Source organism: Triturus cristatus, chromosome 3_2 (genome assembly GCF_964204655.1).
Source record: "Triturus cristatus chromosome 3_2, aTriCri1.1, whole genome shotgun sequence".
NCBI classification, from domain to species: domain Eukaryota; kingdom Metazoa; phylum Chordata; class Amphibia; order Caudata; family Salamandridae; genus Triturus; species Triturus cristatus.
The window spans coordinates 734,518,255-734,535,480 of NC_140584.1; the positions used below are offsets into that span (position 1 = coordinate 734,518,255).

The 17,226-nt window shown below is 40.9% G+C and overlaps 1 protein-coding gene across 5 annotated transcripts in view; it reads left to right on the forward strand.

Moving 5' to 3' along the window:
- Window positions 1-17,226, forward strand: part of STAT1 (signal transducer and activator of transcription 1) — a 543,237-nt gene that overhangs the window by 349,304 nt on the left and 176,707 nt on the right. For 4 of the 5 annotated variants that reach the window (XM_085648786.1, XM_085648787.1, XM_085648788.1 and 1 more), the window contains exon 19: window positions 174-268. In XM_085648786.1, coding sequence (XP_085504912.1) covers window positions 174-268 — 95 coding nt within the window. Of the gene's footprint in view, window positions 1-173; window positions 2,966-15,989; window positions 16,740-17,226 lie in introns of those variants that run through there. The other variant, XR_014979978.1, reaches the window with a different exon arrangement.

Genomic DNA, 17,226 nt, shown 5'->3' on the forward strand with positions numbered 1-17,226 from the left:
CATACTTTTGTTGGAACAATTCTCTTGAGATATGTCTACTACATATAAATCCATGGGTCTTGTAAAAACCTGTAAATGACCTTAGCAGAGGGGACTCTAAATACTTATCTTGTGTGAATAAGTGGTATACTCATTCAGGATATGCAACATAGTTTTTGTTTTTACTATTTCAGGAAAATATAAATGAAAAGAATTTTCCCTTCTGGCTCTGGATAGATGGAATTCTTGAACTCATCAAGAAACATCTGTTGCCTCTATGGAATGATGGGCAAGTGTAAAACATTGTTATTTTTGAAATACTGCATGTGCCTACAGTCTTAGTCAAGCGATTTTAGCATGGCAAAACAATATCATTGTTTCATATGATAGATGTACAAGCACAGATGTTTGAAAGAGGAAGGTCCTGCAAGATGTTGATAACCACTGTGACTTAATATGTAAGGATTGGAGTAAATCTAAGTGGATGCAGTAGCCAACAATATGACTTTGCACTTTAATGGGATAGTCTAACTCTGAAGGAGTTTTCCAGCTCTCCAATTAAAGCCACAAAGTACGAGTGAGTTCAGGAACCACATAAAACATTTTTTAATGGTCATCGGTCACAGGCCATTAGATTACAAAAAACAAAGCTGTCAGTCTTTGCAATGCTTAAAAAATTCCAACAGTTCACAAATTGTGATGTTGTGAAGACTGATGCAAATATATTGGATTACATAATAGTTCTAAGCAATGTGCCTCATACATGGTATGTAGATGCCAAGACTTAACTGAACTATAGTGGAAGTCATGTTTTACATTTATTTCGAGTTACTTGTATTAAGATGAAGGGGGAGATTGAGGCTCACTTTACAAAATTTGTGAAACATCTACACTGTGGTACTTATGCAATATTGACTGTTGGAATACTAGTCAGCTGGGATGAAGTTCTCTGCTCCTTGGTAATGAACAGATAAGATAATTGTGCTTCATCTGCCATTTCCTTGGGCATTCTAGCTGAGCAGTAGTGACTCCTGTTCTGTGGAGCAGATGCTGGTAACTGTATGGAATCTACAGCATTCCTTTCTGAGTCTCATTGTGCCATACCCTAGGTACCAGAATTGTGGAAATGAGGAGAAGATTAGAATAAATGGTGTGCCTCTTTAGGAGGCTGCTTTTGATCAAGCCTGGTAACAGGAGGGAACAGCCAACTTCTCATCTGAGAAGGCATAGGATGTTTCCAGAGGGTGAAAACATTTGAGGGTGAGCTACAAAAGTCATTCTACCCCTTTCCAGTACTAGAGGGAAGCAGCTGCTGCCTGCATTACGATTCTCCATTCTCATTTTGTTTGCTATTGTCGTTAGTTCTGCCTCCTTGCTGGACCATACACAGTTCTCTTCAGAGTGCACCTGTGGAGGAACTTAGCCTGTTAACAGGGAATTTGCCATCTTCCAGTACCCTGGAATGGACTAGAAGCTGAGCCCAACAGTGGACTGTCCATTATTTGGGCTTTGGGGCTTCAAGCTCGCAACTGTTTATCACTGATTTTTGCACATCGTTTTGCTTGTATTTACTACATTGTGGATACTACTGTATCTGTCATTGAATTTGAGTTTGTTTTAAAGGAGAGTGCCTGCTGTTATTAATTTCTACTCTCACTATTTTATTCACACCCTGTTTTATTAATCTATGTTTTAACTCGGCCTTTACTTGCCGCACACACTGTTATTGCTGCTACTGTCCGGCTTGTGGGGTTCCCAGGTACAGCTGCTTCCTCCCTCGCTCGCATTAGGCAGCATGGAGGTGAGGCAACGGTCCTGCTTGGGAAGTGGCAGATGGGGAGGGGCCTGGTTCTTGTCTCTTCTGGGCAGGGAAGGGTTGAGACGCCCGAGAGGCGCCATCTTGGTTGGTGCGCTCTCTAGTCGCCCTGCCCTCCCTGCCTTCATGTCCATAAAGGGAGCCGCAGCGCGGACCGCTAACGCTTTGGGGCTTCAAGTTCCCAAATGTGTATCGCTGCTAGCTCGTTTTTGCACATCGTTTTACTTGTATTTACTTACTTTGTGGATACTACTGAATCTGTCGTTGAATTCGTTTTAAAGGAGAGTGCACGCTGTTATTAATTTCTGCCCACACCATTTTATTCGCACCCTGTTTTAATAATCTATGTTTTAAATCAGCCTTAACTTGCCACATTCAAAGTTATTGCTGCTACTGTCCAGCTTATGGGATTTCCAGGTACAGCTGCTTCCTCCCTCGCTAGCATTATGCAGCCTGGAGGAGAGGCAATAGTCCTGCTTGGGAAGTGGAGGGGGAGCTGGCTCGCCTCTCTTCCGGGCTGGGAAGGGCCGAGACTCCAGAGAGGTGCCATTTTGGTCAGTGTGCTCTCAAGTCGTCCTGCCCTCTTTGCCCCATGTCCATATAGGAAGGGGTGCACGCGCAGCAGACACTCGCCAAAGGCAAGCCCATCTGCGCCCGTCAGCGTCCCGGAATCGCGCAGTCCCAGCCTCTATGCTGGTTTTTTGTCAGCAGACAAGCACCGCATTGATTTCGATTGGGCCTCTTTACTTCACATGGCCCCTCCAAGGAAATGTTCTGCCCTTTGGTCTCCTGGCACTCTCTGAGAAGATTTAATCTGCCCCAGCTGTGCCTGGACCCTTGTGTGCCGTCCTCCCCTATGACCCGTTGCAGCCCAGATCACGCTGCGGCAACGCAGAAACAGATTAGGGCAGCCCTACTAAATACTAGATCCCTACAGAAACACAAGCTCACAGTATTTGATTTCCTAGCTGATGGGGACTTTGATGTACTCTTTCTCACCAAGACCTTACTTTCGGCCTCGGCTAAGCCCATCTTAGCATTAGCCATCCCCCAAACTACAGAATTCTGAGGGAAGACCGCAAAATTGGCAAAGGGGGTGGGACGGCAGTAGTATGTAAAAGAGTATACAATTGCTCATCCTTCAGTCTTGAGGGTCTCCAGGAGGTGGAAGTGCTGCAGATCAGAGCTTATAAATTCTCCCTACTTCCACGGACAGAGTAATTTCACAGTCATGCGCACATACACTCATCATACGCAGGTGGGGCCCATTACACCAACATTCATTCAATTACTCTATCCACACTGAATATAAAGAGAACTCCTAAATCAATCTGCACCTAATTGGAGGTCAATGCAACCAAATTGAATTGTCTTGAGTCTTGATAAAACAATTTAAACACATTTGAGATCTCAATAACATGACAAAGAAATAACCACCCGACACTGTAATTCAAACAGGAATTATTTTATCTAAATTAATTCATAAGAAAGCCATTTAATTGCAAAATCGTTATTCTCATATTTACCTATTCTGGCTAAATGTCGTACTCTAAGTCAGGACAAGTCCCTCAGCAAAGAATTAAAGTCTCTCGAGTTGCCGTCAGCCAGCATGGGTCTTCTGAGCATAAGTTCAGAAAGAAGTGGCCTTAGACCCTCTCTAGTCTAGTAATATTTATACTAAAATTTACATACTAAAAGTTACAAACAAACTCTAAAACGTCCGTTGAGCAGGAAAAGATGTTAGCTTGCAACATTAGAAAAATCTCCGCTCTCGGATATCTTGAAATTCAAAACAAGGAAATAGGAAGTCCAAAACTAATTTGCAACATCCATGGATGCTCTTCTCCGGAATTGTATCACTCGCAGTGAAGCCACCACAAGTTTATCAAAATGTTCATTTGTGACAAATGTTCTCTACCAAGGATAACTGGCGGTCATCCCAGAGTTGTCATCTTTTCATAACTTTTAGTTCAGGCAGAGGCCGAGGTCAAAATCAGCAAGGCCTCTCTTCATATTTCATCTACTCAAATGCAGGCTGTAGATGTCGGCCATTTTCTTAGCAGGCCACAACGGACAACTTAATTAAAAAGAAACACAAAACAACGTTACTACATTGTATTTATTATACAGTGTTAATTCCCACTAATACCCTTATGTGTATGTATTTATCTAGCCATTTGCGACATAAAAAAGCATTAAAGCATATTATTTTAAAGCGCAATCACATAACAAATATTACATAAGCCACACTTATTTAATTAATTTGCTCACCAACTTAGTTCACTTATTAATTTAGCCATGCAATTGCATTCCCACGTGTAATTCTTTCATTAGTAAAGTTGATTAATAAAAAACTCTACAAAACCTTAGTACTTAATAATTAATCATTAGTAATTTTAATTATGACATACAAAAATATAAACTGATGTTTGGGTTTAAATAGAAAACCCTGCTCCAGCAATCCCCCCTTTGGTGATATATCATCACCACAAAAATCCAACCCAAAAATTTAGTTCCCCTTTTTAGGAAAAATTCAAATGTCTTTTTGCTTTTCATTAAACTCCAGTTTCTCTTTCATCATCTCTTTTTGTTTCTAAGTACATGCTCTCCCTAAATCCTTCCAATTCTATTTCTTGTGGGTCTCTTTTTGACCTCTTTTGTCTCTTTTCAACATTTTCTTTCATTATTTTCTTTTTACTCCTCCTATATCTACAACATAAACACCCTAATCTAAGAATCAATAAAGTAACAATCACACATGTCAATGGAAATAATATCTTACCAAAAATGGTGCTACCTATCTTAGCTATAAAATTCTTAACAGCAATCATTTTATTAGCCATTTTAGTCCAGATACTTTCAGCTTCCAGTGGTACTAATTCTTCATGCAAATCAGTAATATTTTTGATATAGACTTTTAGATCTTTGCTTTCATCAGGAATGTAAGTGCAACAATGTTGAACTTTCAGCATTCCACAGACTCCACCCTCTTTTGCCAATAGAATATCAAGGGCAAGTCGATTTTGCATAGACATGGCGCGTAAGGCAACCATCTCTGTATTTACCAATAGAAACCCTCCAGCGGTGCTTGTCGATAAGCGATCCACCACTGTTGACAGCTTCCGAATTCCATATGCATTTAGTGAAATTCCCACTGCTGGTATCAAAGCTCCAAAAATATCTCCTACAATTTCTGTCCAAGTTTCTCTTTTAAAGCGTGTTAGTAGATTAATTTGTTCTGCATCTTCTATTCTATCCATATGAAAAATCTTTGGAAAGACCAGGCCAACATAATATGTGCCATACCAATGGTCAGGCAACCTATAATAAGCTTTATTCCCACAAATATAATACACTCCCGGGAAAACTGGATCTTCTCCTCCTTTGAATCCCCATCCTGTTGCAATAAAGTATGTATCATGGCACTCACTAGTCCCAACAAAATAATAATCATATTGGGATTTCCTTCTGGTAATGCATAGTTTACCCTTCTGTGGTGCATCTAAAGCCAAAGTTGGACTGGCCCCATTATTCAACTCCTTTCCCATCTCAATGTCCCACACCGTCTCACTCATTTTATATCCTCCTGCCTTTTCATGCATACCCATTCTCCTTTTCTCTACCATGTTCAGAAAATCTTCTTCTTCTTCCTTCAAACTTCAAGTTAAATTCTTTCTAAAAATGTAATCTAATGTTAATTCTTCTGTTTCAATAAAAATCTCACCTAAAATGTTAGCTTCTTTAGCAGGATTCAGTTTTTTATTCATAGGCAATTGCCCAAAAATGTTATCCTTATTAGACATATCATAATCTATTTTCCCTAATAAATAAAAAATACTAATCAACACACTACATGAAATTCCATACGTAGCTGGGAGATGATGATAAGTAACTCCCTCTGAAATGGATGCAGGTAACTGCATACAGACGTAGCAATCCCTTACCTCCATTGTCTTTACATATTCATACAATAATTTTGAAAAAACATTGCTAGAAAAATCATTAATTGACCTATCCTTGTGTATGTATATATTACTAATTCTAGTTGGTACTACCTTCTGTGAACTCTTCCCTATGTTAGTCATATTCTCAGTATGTATTCCCAAAGTGTCTACTGTAACTCTAAAAGTAACTAATAAAGCAAGCACACTCCATAGTAGCATTAATAGTCCTGTACAGCAGCAGCACATTTTGCACCATCTTTTCAGGAAGGTACATCTACTTTGATTATTTGCTGTGTTAGCCATCTTATTACTTTGACTGTGTCTTTTGACTTAGCCTCTACTACTCCACTACTGAATCTCTAGAACACTAGATCGTTACAATCTGTAAATTTTTAGATTTCTTCTTCTTCACTCTTCCTCGAGTGACTCCTTTAGTTCACTCAATTTGGATTTTCATCACTTTTCACTTCTTCTTCAGCAACAACAAATTGTATCAGATCCTGAACATCTGTCTCTTCTCCAATGTCAGACAAGATAACTTTCAGGATTCCAACAGTTTTCTCCTCCTCAACCACTTTCAGTAAGGTCCCCTCTGGATTTCCTTGACCTTCTGCCTCTTCTTCTTCTTCAGACAGTGCCACATACGTCCATTCTGGTGACATATACTTCTGGTTGGGCTTTCTGATTCTCTTGATCTCCTCTAGTTCCTTTAGTTCTTTTCGTTCTTCTTCTTTCGCTTGATTTTGGCTTGACACCTCGTTCACCTGTTCAGCTTTCGATGAATTCACTCGTGTCAGTCGATATCTCAGCCTCTTTATCTTGTTAGGCCAAAGATCTCCTTTTACACTTCTTTTCTGTTTCACTTCTCTATTGTTTCTTTCTCCAATCCAAGTTCTTTTTCTCAGAACTCGACCCTCTGGTATCTCATTCTCACTCTCATCCGATTCTGTCTCATCTGCCTCTTGTTCATCAACAATTCTCTCTTTTTCCACAGTCTTCTTCTCCACCGATTGAGATTTCCCTACTACTGTCCCTCCTCGGGTCTCCGACACGCAATCTTCTTGCTGTCTACTTGTCCCTTCACCTAGCTTATCATGAATGTTCCCTACGCCTCCTCGGGGTTCTTCCGCAATCTGTCCCTCTCTATCTTCTTCTGACCCTACTTCTTCAAGGACTATCTCAGATGGATTCCTCTCAACCTCTTCATTTGACTCAGGTATAGTCTCTGTGGAATCGCTCTTTTCTTTTCTTTCTTTCTCTTTATCTTTTTCACTGCTCGTTAGAACTTCAGCCACTTTTCCAGAATCTGAACTCTCTTCTGAGGTTCACAATGTTCCTCTTGAAACTCTTGAAACTTCTTCTGGTAAGAAAAAAGAATCACCTGACTCTCTTACTGACTCTCTTTCCCCCCTTTCAGGATTTTTTTTTCTTCTCACTGTTTCAGTGTCTGCATCATCACTGGAATCTGACTCTTCAAAGTACTCTTTCCCAGTCCCATCCTTTGGATTTGGAACTCTCAAAGTATGACTTGCATGAATCCAGTTCTTTACTCCAGCACACTTTACAGCAGTCGTCGTAGTCAGAATGACTTGTCTTGGCCTTCCCCACCTTGGAACCAAGCAATTTCTTCTTCTGTGCACTTTTATTCTCACCCAGTCCCCTGGGCTCAGATCATGGGCTGCCTTCTTTTCAAGTGTGGTGGCGTCTTCTCCAACCTGGTGAAACACAGAATGAACTGCGTCAGCCAGGCCTTTACAGTAATCCAAAATCATGTTCTCAGTTATAGTCATCAGCTTGTTGACAGGTACGAATGCATGTCTCATTGCACGTCCCATTATTATTTCATGTGGACTCAACCCCGTAGTTCTGTCTGGAGTAGATCTAATAGTTATCAGTACTAGAGGCAAGACATCAGGCCATTTCATTCCAGTGGCTAAACACATCTTGCCAATTCTGTTTTTGATTGTACCGTTCATCTGCTCAACAACGCCAGAAGCCTCTGGCCTGTATGCACAATGTAGCTTCTGCTGTATACTTAATGCTTCACAAATTAAACTCATGAGTTCATTGTAGAAGTGTCCACCTCTGTCTGACTCAATTGTCACTGGGAACCCGTACCTAGGAATCAACTCTCTTAACAGCAACTTGGCCACTGTTATTCCATCATTTCTCCTAGTTGGATATGCTTCCACCCACCTTGAGAACAAACAGACTACCACTAGAACATACCTCAATCTATTCACTTGGGGCATTTCAATGAAATCTATTTGCATTCTTGTGAAAGGACCTCCTTCTCTGCCTATTGTTCCTAGACTCACCACTGTTTTCTTTCCAGTATTGAATTGCTGACAAATCAAACATCTTTGACAGATGCTCTCTGCAATCAGCCTGAACTTTGTATTGTACCAGGTCTGTTTAAAGGATCTAATCATAGCATCCCTCCCCAGGTGTCCCTGGCCATGATACATTCTTGCCATTGTTGACAACATAGCATTTGGCATGACTGGTCTTCCATCCCTATAGATCCAAACATGATCCTTTTCTCTTGGTGCATAACCTGCCTTGATCCAATCTCTAATTTCCTCATCTCCTGCTTCATCCTGCAACTGCCTCACCTCTTCCCATGTTTCCATCACATTAGTAAACATCACAGAACAAAAAGACATTTCTTTCTCTTTTCCCCTGTTAATGGAATGATTGTTCTTTGCACAATACTGTGCTATGTCATTTGCAAACCTGTTTCCGAGAGTAACAAAATCATTACCCTGTCCATGAGCATCACATTTTACAACTGCTAGTTCTTTAGGCAGCTGTATCGCCTCAAGCAATTTCCCAATCACTTCAGCATTCTTTATAGGAGTTCCACTTGAGGTCAGGAAACCTCTCTGTAGCCAAAGTTGGCCAAAATCATGAACAACTCCGAATCCGTACTGACTATCAGTCATTACAGTCACTCTCACATTTCTTCCAATCTTGCAAGCTTTTGTCAGTGCCACCAATTCCGCTACCTGAGCAGATTTAACTCCTTTCAAAGGTGAAGCTTCCATAACTTCTGAAACTTTACACACCGCATATGCAGCACTCAGCACACCTTCTTCTGTTCTTAGACATGATCCATCCACAAACAACACATGATCACTCTCAGGTAGTGGCAGATCTCTTATGTCTGGTCTCGGTTTTGTACAATAATCAAGCACATCCAAACAATCATGATCAACATCATCTCTCACACTCACATTTTCAGCATCTGGCAACAGTGTTGCTGGATTCACATTCACACACCTCTCAAGAGTCACATTTGATGCTCCCAGAATGATTTTCTCATATTTAGTCAGCCGACTATGTGACATATATTGAGTTCTGCTTCTTGTCAAAAGAATTGCCACATCATGAGGTACGAACACCTTACAGGATATCCCATTATTATACCCTCACGCTGTTCCAAGCTTCTGCATGTAGCAGCTACTGCTTTCAGGCAACCTGGTAAACCCACAGCTACTGGGTCAAGTGTTGATGAGAAGTACGCAATTGGCCTCCTCAGACGTCCATGTTTCTGGATTAACACTGAAAGTGCACATCCATTCCTCTCACTACAGTACAGCTCAAACTCCTTCTCATAGTCTGGCATTCCTAGAGCAGGAGCTTCACATAATCTGTTCTTTAATTCTTCGAATGCTGCCATTTGTTCTGCATTCAATTCCAATGGGTATTTCACTTCACTTTTGGTCAATTTAATCAGTGGCTTTGCTATCAGGGAAAAGTTACTTATCCACTGACGACAATAACCTACCATTCCCAGAAACATTCTCACTTCTCTCTGGGTCATTGGGGCTCTCATTCCTCTGATAATTTTGATCCTGTCAATGGTCACTTTTCTTAGACCTTTTTCAATATTGTGTCCAAGATAATGTACTTCTTTCTTGCAAAATTGCAATTTGGCTGGAGATACCTTTAATCCTCCATCAGCCAGATGATTCAATAAAGCTATGGTATCTACTTCACAAGCTTCACTTGTCTTCGATGCCACAAGTAGGTCATCGATATATTGTACTAGTACTGAGCTTTCAGGCATGATCAGACTTTCCAAAGATTTCTTCAGCAACTGATTGAATATTGAAGGACTCTCTGTATACCCCTGTGGGATTCAGCACCATGCCAAAATACGCTGTCCAAACCGAAATGCAAAAATCGGCTGGCTGTCATGATGCAATGGAATTGAAAAGAAAGCATGGCACAAATCAATTACTGTGTACCATTCAGCATCATGAGGAATCTGATACAAAATCACTGATGGATTTGGCACAATGGGACAACATGATACCACAATTTTATTAACCTTTCTCAAATCTTGTACTATTCTGAACTTCCCATTAGGTTTCTTCAGCCCCATTATAGGTGAATTACATGGGCTACTCAGTAACTCTCTCAAGACTCCTTGCTGAATCATTTTGTCAATTATAGGTGTTATTCCTTCAATTATCTCTGGTGTCAGTCTGTATTGTGGGATATTAGGATAAGAGATTCCCTCTTTCACTGTAATCTTTACTGGATCTACATTATTCATCAATCCCACATCCTCTCCAGTAAAATCCCAAACTGCTGCTTTTACTGTGTGTCTCAATTCTTGAGGCATATCATCTGGATTAAATACAGCATATGTTCCAACAATCTCATTTTCTCTATTATCTAAAGTTACTCTGTATAAGACATCCTCATCCGGTGTCTCAAAGGCTATTCCATCCGGAGTACAAAAAATTGTGCAATTCACTTTACACAACAAATCCCTACCCAACAAATTCACTGGACTAGTGTCACACACTACAAACCTGTGCATATCTGAAAATTTCCCTATCCTTACCCGTACTGGTTCAGTAAGACGAGTCTTAATTTGTGTATTAGATACACCAACCACTTGGATTGCTTCGTCCGAGAGAGGAAGATTTCTTATATCTGCTGACCTGACAGTTGATCTCGTCGCTCCTGTGTCTACTAAAAAAGTAACACTTTCCCCATTTATTTTCCCATCTACAAATGGTCCTGCCTGGTCTATTTCTAGAGTTGCTCCAAGTATGCACTCTTCCTCCTCTCTTCGGCACCGTCAGAAGTCCCCTTCAGACTCACTCCCCTCATTCTTTAGCCAGTATTGTTGTACTGGATTTGTACGTCTCTGTTTGTTTACCTGTTCCTCATTGTAGAATCCCGAGTCTTGATTGTATTTCTGGGATCCTCTGTTCTGTGGCAAAGGCGGTTTTGGCTCTTGATTCTGCTGCTTGACAACCTTCTGCTGTTGCTGCTGATAATTACACCCCTCGTTCTGCACCTGTTGATTCAAGGATTGATTGTCATTATTCACTAATGGTGGATTCGTACACTCGGATCTCCAGTGCCCTAATTTTCCACAGTTGTGGCATGGAAACTTTTTCTTCGCCTCCTCTATGTTCCCCTTTCCTTTTCCTGTACCATATCTAGGCCTATTTCCTGGATTATTTGCTTGTTCAACCAGCTGTGCTTCTTGTCTTTCTGCAACCTTCACCTGTGCCCACATCGCTTTTTCCTTCAGCTTTCTTTGTTTCACCTCAATTTCATCACTGAATTACTTTGCATGTCTCAAGATCTCATCAATCTTCTTACTCTGCCAATCAACCGTGTGCTCTCGTATCATTTCACTGATTTCAGGTCTCAAGCCATATACAAATCTGTATACAAAATGACTCAAATCCTTATCACCCAGATGTTCATCTCCACTGAACTGTTTAAAAGCCAGTATTAACCTTTCATAAAAGGCATGAACTGATTCTTTTACTTCCTGATGTGTTCGATCTATCTTAACCCAATCTGTCTCTTTAGGGGGTACCTTATTCTTCAGGAATACTATGACCTGTTCATATTTCTTCATAACCTCCTGATCCGGAGCTCCTGTTCTTTGATCTCTCGGGTATTCTTTAGTGGGCCAATCTATGACTATTTTACACTCTGCCCACAAGTCTGCTGGAACAATTATATCAAACAGACTATTCAGGTCAATCCACAGCACCTTTGACAATTTCACAAACCTATCAACCTGCCTATACCACTCGACAGGCTTTTCTCTCAGTCGAGGGAAATCATTTGTAAATGACAAAATATCCTGCCTAGTCCATGGGACATGTACATATCCTCCTCCAGGAATCTCTCTCATAGGATAAGCATCCACAGTTTTTTCCTTTTCTCTCATGGGGAATGCTGAGTAAGTTCTGTCCACTGTATCTTCTCTTTTCTTATACCATCTATCTTTCCACTTTTCCACATCACCCCATTTTCGCAATAAGGAAATCATTTCTTTAATCTGCCCTGTTCGGCCAACATCATTTAGATTCTCAATATCCTTATCCGTAAAATCCACTCGGTAAGGCTTCTGTAAAGCTTTCACCTTGTCCATGTCAATTCCCATTTCACTCGCTATTCCTTTTAACCTGTCATGTGTATTCTTAGCCCTCCATGTGATGCTCTTGCACATAATTAACAGCTCTCCATCATGATGATTTTTTAACGTTTCTGTAGGAATTGTTCCCAATATAAGCTCTTCCAGTTCTATACGCAACCTGGCTACATCAATTGCCTGAGAATCTTTGTCCTTCCTTTGGAGAACTTTCAACCAATCATTCAAATCCTCAGCCGTTATTTCTGTAGACTTTTTCCCTGTACTCACTTGTTCTACCATCCTCTGTGGTTCCAAAATTGATCCTCCCATCATAACATTTCTTTCCACACAACCATTATTCAATCCTGAACTAGGCTGTACATTTAACTCTCCACCACATATGGTATGTCTCAACTGATTCTCTCCCGTCCTCATTCCTGACTGTTCTGGAGAACTAACTAGTCCATTTCCTACATATGGAACTGTTAAACCACTTTCACCCATTCTTTGCTTATCAAAAATAGGCATAACCGGACCTATGTTTACAGGTACTGTAACAGCTTCTAGATTCTTGGTTAATTCCCTGATTTTCTCTGTCAACTCAGATGTGGTTCTTGCTAATTCTCTTGTCTTTTCATCCTCGATTTCATTCTCTCTTTCTCTCACTCGCTCTCTCTCTCTTTCCCTTTCCGCGAAAGAGCTACTACTTTTCAGACCAGGTGTCACAACTTCTGTCTTTATGATTTGCAAAGTATCTCTCATTGGAGTAGCAACTGGTGTTCTCACTTCTGGTTCTTGTCTATATGGAGGTGGTCTCTTGTAAATCATGTCATCCAAGACTTCATCCTCATATTCATTAGCCCCATACCTTCTCAATTCTGCATCATGTACCTTTTCCGTACCTTTCCTCCCTTCTGCTTCCTCAACAGTTCTCATAGGATATAGTCCCTCAGTCATACTAGCATCTCGCCATCTCCTCATTCAATCATGATGAGTTTCACGATCATATTTCCTCCCGAACATATACCTATAATTACCTCCACTCCTCTGCTTTTCTCGCTCATGCACCTCATCTTCCCATTCTACCAATGCCTCAAACTGTGTCGGCCTTGGTCTGGGCTCTAGACTCATCATTCTCTCCCGTAAATTTCTCAACACGGCCAGATTAAATGAACCATGTTCCGGGAATGCTAAAACACCATCTTCTCTAGTATACTTAGCCCAATTGTCTAACCAAATACAGGTATTATACCCATATTTCGCAACCATGAAGGATTCAGGGGTTCTTGTCGGAGGTAGTAACTCACCTTCTCTAGTTATTATATCCTTATCCTTGTCAAACCATTTTTTAATTTTACTGAACAAGGATTTCTTTTTCTTTTCCTCTGTTTGGTAATACATTTTCGCGTTTACCACAACCCTCTAGTCCTTTCTACACCTGTACGATCTTTTGTCCAATAACAGCGCGACTCTCACTAACGCACCAATCCCGGAGCGTCTACGTCACCCTGTACTTCTTCCAATCCCTGCGCGGCTCACACCAACGCACCAATCACAGTGAAAGCACTGTTCTAACCCACTGTCCAATCACAGCACGGTCTTTTCTGACGTCAGCAGTCGCTGCAGTCGCTTCTACTCCTGTCTCCTGTCACTCGTCTACCCCTCCTTTACAAAACCTTCTTGGTAGACTCTGTTTCAGATTCTACAAATCTATTAGTTACAACATATAAACATCTCCATTGTCTGCTCCGCTAACCATAGAATAGTAAAGACCTTTCCCACGAGAATCCCGCTTCTCTCTAGAACAGCGCTTACCTCTGCTCTACCACGGAATTATTACTTTCGTTGACACAGTAGCACATCCCTCTACTCTGCCCTTCTAACATGCATCCATTAACTGTTTCCTCCCGGAATGTTCCTAAGAGTTTCACAATCAGCTAAATGCTCATACATTCACGCACTTTCATACCAGAAAATGTAGCACATTTACACAAAATCCTGCCTTTCCCGAGAACAGCGAACAATCTGTCCTGCTACAGAATTATAACATACATTAACCAAGCAGCTTACCTCTGCTCTGTCCTTCAAACAAGCTCAGAGAATACCTATTACCTTCCCAGTGATAAGCGTTAACGGCAATCCCAAAAAAGGATCCCTGATATCTAAGACCAGAACTTCACAGATAACCTTCGCAACCATACACACTTCTCTTATACAGAAAATATGTCTCTAGTAGTAACACACGACGATGTCACTGAATCGAACCCAGACAATGCGACGCGCAACTTCAATTGTCACACGCTTTTCCCTGCATTCGTACAGGGTCAACAATCCCATCTTTCCCGAGAGCAGCACTCACTTCCCTCTGCCCTACTACGGAACCGTCACCGACTCCCTACGTCCCAGAAGCCGTACACACTACATATAACTCAATACGACGACTTCAACATTTAGTGTTAGTACATGTATCAACATCAATCAATAAATCCAAAAAGCCTATGTACAAGCAATCTATCAGATCAAAACAATAATCAATACCATCATACTGCTACCAGGAAACTGCTGCAGATCAGAGCTTATAAATTCTCCCTACTTCCACGGACAGAGTAATTTCACAGTCATGCGCACATACACTCATCATACGCTGGTGGGGCCCATTACACCAACATTCATTCAATTACTCTATCCACACTGAATATAAAGAGAACTCCTAAATCAATCTGCACCTAATTGGAGGTCAATGCAACCAAATTGAATTGTCTTGAGTCTTGATAAAACAATTTAAACACATTTGAGATCTCAATAACATGACAAAGAAATAACCACCCGACACTGTAATTCAAACAGGAATTATTTTATCTAAATTAATTCATAAGAAAGCCATTTAATTGCAAAATTGTTATTCTCATATTTACCTATTCTGGCTAAATGTCGTACTCTAAGTCAGGACAAGTCCCTCAGCAAAGAATTAAAGTCTCACGAGTTGCCGTCAGCAAGCATCGGTCTTCTGAGCATAAGTTCAGGAAGAAGTGGCCTTAGACCCTCTCTAGTCTAGTAATATTTATACTAAAATTTACATACTAAAAGTTACAAACAAACTCTAAAACGTCCGTTGAGCAGGAAAGAATGTTAGCTTGCAACATTAGAAAAATCTCCGCTCTCGGATATCTTGAAATTCAAAACAAGGAAATAGGAAGTCCAAAACTAATTTGCAACATCCATGGATGCTCTTCTCCGGAATTGTATCACTCGCAGTGAAGCCACCACAAGTTTATCAAAATGTTCATTTGTGACAAACGTTCTCTACCAAGGATAACTGGCGGTCATCCCAGAGTTGTCATCTTTTCATAACTTTTAGTTCAGGCAGAGGCCGAGGTCAAAATCAGCAAGGCCTCTCTTCATATTTCATCTACTCAAATGCAGGCTGTAGATGTCGGCCATTTTCTTAGCAGGCCACAACGGACAACTTAATTAAAAAGAAACACAAAACAACGTTACTACATTGTATTGATTATACAGTGTTAATTCCCACTAATACCCTTATGTGTATGTACTTATCTAGCCATTTGCGACATAAAAAAGCATTAAAGCATATTATTTTAAAGCGCAATCACATAACAAATATTACATAAACCACACTTATTTAATTAATTTGCTCACCAACTTAGTTCACTTATTAATTTAGCCATGCAATTGCATTCCCACGTGTAATTCTTTCATTAGTAAAGTTGATTAATAAAAAACTCTACAAAACCTTAGTACTTAATAATTAATCATTAGTAATTTTAATTATGACATACAAAAATATAAACTGATGTTTGGGTTTAAATAGAAAACCCTGATCCAGCAGAAGCACTGGGTTTCTGTCTCTCAATCAATCCCAATTGACTCCATGGGCAATGAGATATGCCCACTTCCTGTTGCTTGGAGAATTTAACGTCCATTTGGACAATGCATCAGGGCAAGAACCCAACACTGTCTTAGAAATTATGAACACTCTGACTCTGAAACAACAGGTCTTCGGCCCTACACATCAGGCCGGACATACCCTTGACCAGGTCTTCTCTAATCTGGACCTGGCGGTTTCGCAACCTTTTCCTCTTTCCTGGAGAGACCATCTTCTTTGCTTGGTCACAGACCAGCAATAAGCCATCCTCAAAAGGTAATGCCTCATCCTCCTGTCGGACTTTTCATAAGTTACAGCTAGAGGCCATTATTCATGCCCTCACAATGAATACTCCAGTCTTGACCTGCGGTGTGGAAGAGGGATTCCGCTTGCCTCGACAGTTGGATCAGGGAGACTGTTAACTCGCTAACACCCATCACAAAGAAATCTCAGGCCAGATCATGTCGAACAGCTCCTTGGTTCAACGCAAGAAGCACTGCAAAAAGCTTGAGAGACCATGGAGACTGAAATATCACCCTGATGATAAAGTTGTATACAAGAATGCACTAAAGGTTTATCAGGGGAAGCTGCACCTAGCCAAAAAGAGCTTCTATGATATTAGGATCCTGAAAGCTGACAACCGAGCAAATGAAATCTTCACAATCGTTGATTCCTTCCTCCACCTGTTGTCACATCTAGAGCCTGCACCCCAACGGCAGAGTGGTGTGACGAACTTGAAACGTTCTTCTACGAAAAAATCAAGACCATTCAAAACCGCTTCCAAAATAAAGCTCCTCAGTCCAAATCACAGATCATGGTGCGCAGAGTACCGGCACCTCCTCCTACATATTCTTTCTTAGACGCATTCACTTCCATATCTCCCTTTAAGTCTTTCAATGCTCTAAAGAGCTTAAAATTTGGCTCCCCCCTTGACACCTGCCCTATCGCAGTACTACAGATGGTGGAATCTTCTATCAACACTACTGTGAACCACATATTTAACACCTCGCTAGCAACCTGGGTGGTTCCATTAGCACGGAAAGGGGCCTAAGTGTTACTGCTGATAAAAAGAGCCTTCAGCAGACACCATGCAAGTAGCAAACTATAGACCCGTCTCCCTTCTCCCGGCTCTCTACAAGATCCTGGAGAAGGAAGTTAACCACCAACTCTGCAGTTATCTGGAAGACAACGGAATACTCCA